The sequence below is a fragment of the Bison bison genome, unplaced genomic scaffold (genome assembly GCF_000754665.1).
Source record: "Bison bison bison isolate TAMUID 2011002044 unplaced genomic scaffold, Bison_UMD1.0 scf7180017864333, whole genome shotgun sequence".
NCBI classification, from domain to species: Eukaryota; Metazoa; Chordata; class Mammalia; order Artiodactyla; family Bovidae; genus Bison; species Bison bison.
In genome coordinates this window covers 781,148-787,669 of record NW_011494905.1, presented here as the reverse complement: position 1 = coordinate 787,669, position 6,522 = coordinate 781,148, and the positions used below count along the sequence as shown (strand labels likewise).

The window sequence follows — 6,522 nt, the reverse complement described above, 5'->3', positions numbered from 1 at the left end:
TACTGGAGTGGGTTTCCATGCCCTCCTCCAGGGGATCTTCCCAACCCAGGGATTGAACCCATGTCTCCCCCATTGCAGGGGGATTCTTTACTGTCAGAGCCACCATGTAAGCCCTCATTTTCAATAGGTAAAAGAATATCACATCTACTTCTGCTTTATTGATTATGCCAAAGCCTTTGTGTGGATCACAACAAACTGTGGAAAATTCTTCAAGAGATGGGAATGCCAGACCACCTGACCTGCCTCCTGAGAAATCTGTATACAGTTCAAGAAGCAACAGTTAGAACTGGACATGGAACAACAGACTGGTTCCCAACTGGGAAAGGAGTATGTCAAGGCTGTATATTGTCACCCTGCTTATTTAATTTATATGCAGAGTACATCATGCGAAATGCCAGGCTGGATGAAGCACAAGCTGGAATCAAGATTGCCAGGAGAAATATCAATAACCTCAGATACGCAGATGACACCACCCTTATGGCAGACAGTGAAGAGGAACTGAAGAGCCTCTTGATGAAAGTAAAAGAGGAGAGTGAAAAAGCTGGCTTAAAACTCAACATTCAAAAAACAAAGATCATGGCATCTGGTCCCATTACTTCATAGCAAATAGATGGGAAGTAATGGAAATAGTGACAGACTTTATTTTCTCGGGCTCCAAAATCACTGCAGATGGTGACTGCAGCCATGAAATTAAAAGATGGTTGCTCCTTGAAAGAAAAGCTATGACCAACCTAGACAGCAAAGGTCTGTCTGGTCAAAGCTATGGTTTTTTCGGTAGTCACGTATGGATGTGAGAGTTGGACTATAAAGAAAGCTGAGTGCCGAAGAATTGATGCTTTTGAACTGTGGTGTTGGAGAAGACTCTTGAGAGTCCCTTAGAATGCAAGGAAATCACACCAGTCAATCCTAAACGAAATCAGTCCTGAATATTCATTGGAAAGACTGATGCTGAAGCTGAAACTCCAATACTTTAACCGCCTGATGTGAAGAACTGACTCCTTGGAAAAGACCCTGATGGTGGGAAAGATTGAAGGCAGGAGGAGAAGGGGACAACAGAGAATGAGATGGTTGGATGGCATCACTGACTCAATGGACATGAATTTGAGCAAGCTCAAAAAGTTGGTGATGAACAGGGAGTCCTGGCGTGCTCCAGTCCATGGGGCCGCAAGGAGTCGGACATGACTGTGCAACTGAACCGAACTGAAAAGTATATCTGTGAAAATAATCCTTAATCATCACTAAAATTTGTGAAACATCAGTGAATAAAACCACTTCATTGTTTTGTTTTTCCTCTGAAACTTCCAGACTGCCTTCTGGCCAGGTGATGGGCTGTGGAGACCACCTGAGGCCAACTGCATCTTCAAAAACTTTGTCCCAGTCTGAACCCAGCCTCATTTATCTTTAGTCTTTGGCCTGCTGCCTAGGACGTAATAGGTGCTTGATTCATAGTTGAAGTATTAATATTAGAAATAATCCTTAGGAATGGCAGAAGAAGGAAAAAAAGAAAAATGGAAGGATTGGACAGACAAGAAAGTGGTAGGTTCCACAAGGTTGCTGCATGACAGTCCTGTACATGTTTGGTTGATATTAGTACCTTACTCATTTAGATGAAATGCATGAAGTGTTTTATGTGTTCCAGGTATGTATCATATCACATAATTGTCAGGATCCTACATATCTGTCTTTGTTAAGAAGGATAATGAAGATGAAGACTGTGATGGAACTCCACCAACGTAGTGAATCTAGAACTTGTCCAGGGAAGGCAGCCCCTCTGGGCCAGGGGTTTGCAAATCTGGACTTGCTGGCAGTTTCACGCATCTTTCATCGTCCTGCCTGACCTACTTTTTGATGGAAGCAGGACAGGCGCCAGCAAAGAGGAAGAGATGGCAAGGGTGTGCTGAGCACGGGGCTGCGGTCAGGGAAGGAGGAGGACTGAGGTGAAGGATGGGCATCAGAGCCCGGGAGCTGCCCGGGGCGGAAAAGCGGTGCCGTGGCGGGAGGCGGTGCCGGGTTCACATTGGCCCAGCAGACGCCCCTCCCCTCCCCAGGACGCGCCCAGCGAAAGTGATCTTGCCTCGCAGCTGAGGGATGAGGCGACTTCAGGGCAACTGAGCAAACATGGCTGAGTTCACGCGGCTGCAGAACTGCCTGGCACTGATCCGTCTACGAAACCCGCCAGTCAATGCGATCAGGTAACGGGCTCTCGGCGATCAGTCCGGGGACGGCGAGCAGGATCATACCTGCCTGCCTGCAGTGGAGGCTTTGACTTGCCTCTGCTGGTTTAAATAGAGAAAGACACGGACACGGATAGAATCAGGGCATATGCCAGGACTTTTTACATTGGTAGTCTCGGTACCTGTTTGCAGAGAACTCTCATCTCCGTTTCGTTGATAAAGAAATCGAGGCTGAGAGGTAGACAGACGGCTAGAAGTTGGGGAGCTGCCCCTGCACCGGTCTGTCCGTACCAACTTCGTGCTGAACTCTTACTTGCAACTTTGACTTCTCACATGTACTTTCTAGTCCAGAGGTCTTAGTGCCTCTGTTCGTGCCAACTTCGTGCTGAACTCTTCTGCTTACTTGCAACTTTGACTTCTCAGATGCACTTTCTAGTCCAGAGGTCTTAGTGCTGTGCTGCCTGGACCCTGATCCCTCCCTTCCCAACCTGGAGTCCAGGCCACCCTTACAATGTGTGACTAAAAGCTTTGGGAGTCCAAAAATAAGGTGGTTTCACACTGTTAAAAATAAAGATCCCCATTAATGCCAGTATAGTGAGTAAAAGAGAATTATGTCCTGGCCCAGAAACACAAAGATGTATCTCTTGGTTTGTTCTAAACCTCAAGGTCTTAGTGCTTCGGTGAAGATCCATGTTAGAATAAGCTCATGTCAGAATTAGCCTGTTAAATAGCATTTCCTGGAAAACTGCCATGCTGTTTATGTTCTTTTATCGTGCAGTACTTTTCTTGTTAAACTAGTAAAAGCATTACTTTAAAAAGTGAGATTAATGCTGCTGTTTTAAAAATTAATGATATATAGGTTTGTGCTAAGTCACTTTAGCCGTGTCTGAATCTGTGTGCCCCTATGGACTGTGTGCTCCTAGGCTCCTCTGTCCATGGGATTCTCCAGGCAAGAATACTGGAGTGAGTTGCCATGCCCTCCTCCAGGGGATCTTTACCACCCAGGGATTGAACTCTTATGCCTCTTGCATTGGCAGGGAGGTTTTCACCACTAGCACCACCTAGTTCTTTTATATCTCTGAAAAAAGTATAGTGATCAACCTGGGGAAATAACCACTCATCCACAGGGAGTAGGGTTAGAAATGATCATTTACAGAGAACATATAAAGCATAAAGAGAACGACTTTTGGTCAGAATCCTTACTGCATGCTGCTGGAGCAAAAAGAGACTGAAATGAGAAGACATGCTAATTTTAACTGAATTTTTGTTCTACTGTTATCAGATTTGGTTTTATCATTAGCATTAATACTATAACTTTTATTTTAATATAAAATTTTGCATTTAATAATATTAAAATTTTCAGAAATAAAATCACACAAAGAATAAGTCCACTTACTTGCCACTCGGAATCAAGCAAAATATTGTTATTTTGGTTTTGATGAAGAAAAACATGAATACTACAATTACATATCAATTTTGAACTTTGTATTTCAATTAAAATTACTAAGTATTAGGACTCTGCCTTAATTTCTTCTCATAATGGATAACTGTGCCCATCTCTAACTTTGGGGGAAATAGTTCCACAGTTTAGTACCTATAACTAGGAATATTTTCCCATAACTACTTAAAATGTGTCTGGTATTTAACCTGTCCCCTTTCCCCCTTGCAGGAGAAATTTTAGTACTTACCTCGTTAAGTTGTGAGGTTTAAATGTGTTGCAGATTAGAAACTGACACTCAGAAGTTGTGTGTGTGTGTGTGTGTGCGCTTAGTTGTATCTGACTTTTCAACCCCATGCACTGCAGACTACCAGGCTCTTCTGTCCATGGGATTTTCCAGGCAAGAATACTGGAGTGGGCTGCCGTTTCCTACTCCAGGGGATCTTTCCAACTCAGCCGCATCTTTTGCATCTCTTTCATTGGCAGGCGAATTCTTTACCACTGCACCACCAGCTATCATTATTTTTATTACGCAAAAGGCCTGTTACAAGCCCCTACCAACAGGCCCTGCTGCTCAGGATTCATTGCAGCTGCATCAGGATTTTCTCCACTTGGCAATAAACACCTTTTGGCTCTTTCCTCTTGAACTTGTACTTAAGTGAAGGTATGTGTGCTAGCATGCTCATCCAGTTTAACAGGTTCCCTTTTTTTTTTTTTTCTCTTTTTTGCTTTACACTTTTCATCTCCCCTTCCTATTTCTAATTTTATTTGGGAAATTATTTCTTCCTAGATAAGTGAGAGAGTCTTATTTGAATATTTTTTGGCCCAAACAGTTCAAATCTTTCTTTGTTCCTTTAGCTAAGCCAGATTTCTTTCTATTTGGATAAATGCCAACCCTCTTTATAAAGGTAGAAGATGCCTAATTACTAGATTTGTCTCCCAGAACAATGGCTTTTGTATTTTTTTTATTATATTCCACACAGTAATCCATGTTTTACATAGCAACCTAGGACACACACACACAAACACACATACAAATATGTACCTGAAAACAAAGATTAGTGAAACAAAATTTTCTTTTTATTTGATGTATTCTATTTTCACTCTGTTTCTTTGAAAAATGCTGGTCACAAGCCATGACTTTATTTGATGACTCCTGGTTTTAAAAAATGGTCACAAAAAAGACTTCTAAAGTGACAGAAGGTAAAGTTCTTTGGTCATCACTCATGAAATGTTACCTTTAGACTCCATTTCTCCGTACCTGACAGTATTAAGGGGAGAAAATAATTTCTTAACCCCTGTGACTTTGATATAGCTGTGAAGGTGTGGTCCCTTTTCATTCAGCTAGAATCTAGTAAAGCTGTATATATAACAGCCATTTTCATTCTTCTTTTTTTTTCTTGTTTGATTTTTGCAAAATTGTGTGTCTGTGTGTGTGTGTCCTCAGTTACTCAGTTGTGTCTGACTATTTGCGACCCCATGGACTGTAGCCCCTGCATTGGCAGGTAGAAGCTTCCCAGGCGGCTCCCGAGTATTAGGATTCTGCCTATCTCTGCTCATAATGGAAAACTGTGCCCATCTCAGACTTGTGGGATAAATAGTTCCACAGTTTGCTACCCACAACTAGGAATATTTTCCCATAACTACTTAAAATGTGTCTTATATTTAAACTGTCCCCTTTCCCCCTTTCAGGAGAACTTTTAATACCTATCTCATTAAGTTGTTGTGAGGTTTAAATGTGTTAGAGAGCTGACACTTAGCAAATGTTGTTTGTGTGCGTGCGTGTGTGTGTGTGTGTGTGCTTAGTTGTGTCCGATTCTGTGACCCCATGCACTGTAGCCTACCAGGCTCTTCTGTCCAAGGGATTTTCCAGGCAAGAATATTGGAGTGGGTTGCCGTTGCCTATTCCAGGGGATCTAGAGTGGCTCAGTGGCAGAATCTGCCTGCCAATGCAGGAGACGTGGGTTCAGTCCCTGGGTTGGGAAGATCCCCTGGAGAAGGAAATGGCAACCTACTCTGGTAGTCTTGCCTGGAAAATTCCATGGACAGAGGAATCTGGAGGGCTACAGTCCATGGGGTCGCAGAAGAGTCAGACACAACTTAGCAACTAAACAACGACAACAAATGATGCAAAATTAACAAGAAGATAAGATATAAAAGAGTAGGGGTTGATTGAAATGGGAAAAGCCAGACTTGTCTCCTCAGTGGCACAGATTGAGCTCATTTTGGATAATTTTGCAGCCATTGTTTATCCAGAAAGCAGTATGTGACTTTTGGACTTCTCAGTATGCTGGATGGTTCAAATTCCATTTTTCTTTAGCAGACTTGGTTTCTAATTAAATCAACTGAAGGCAAGAGGTTTTGTTTGATTTCATCTGGGTTAAATGGTGAAAAGTAACTAGGTGAAAGGGAATTACTATATACAAGAGCCAGTATCTCCTTTATTCCCTGAGGTTTTTAATTAATTTATTTATTTTTTAATACCAAAAACATTTTGTATTGGGATATAATCAATTAGCAATGTTAGTTGCTGGTTTGAACAATCTGGCTTTAGTTGTTTTTTGCTTTAAGTTTTTTTCTCCCTGTATAAAAATTCCCCCATATTACTTAGAATTCTAAGGCAAAATTCACTGGACTCTGGTTTTATAATTTTTTCTTTAAGCAATTCTTCACTACTCTTCCCAGAGCTCCTCCTTCGCCATCCCTTGGCGCTTATTGATCCTCTCAGTTCAGTTCAGTTGCTCAGTCGTGTCCGACTCTTTGCGACCCCATGAATCGCAGCACGCCAGGCCTCCCTGTCCATCACCAACTCCCGGAGTTCACTCAGACTCACATCCATTGAGTCGGTGATGCCATCCAGCCATCTCATCCTCTGTCGTCCCCTTCTCCTCCTGCCCCCAAACCCTCCCA

The 6,522-nt window shown here is 42.5% G+C and overlaps 1 protein-coding gene across 1 annotated transcript in view; it reads left to right on the top strand.

Annotated features, from left to right (window-relative positions):
* The first annotated feature begins 2,047 nt into the window (after positions 1-2,047).
* Positions 2,048-6,522, top strand: part of EHHADH (enoyl-CoA, hydratase/3-hydroxyacyl CoA dehydrogenase) — a 55,259-nt gene continuing 50,784 nt past the window's right edge. Inside the window, exon 1 of the mRNA XM_010853866.1 lies at positions 2,048-2,192. Coding sequence (XP_010852168.1) covers positions 2,119-2,192 — 74 coding nt within the window. The 5' untranslated portion in view covers positions 2,048-2,118. The remainder of the gene's footprint in view (positions 2,193-6,522) is intronic.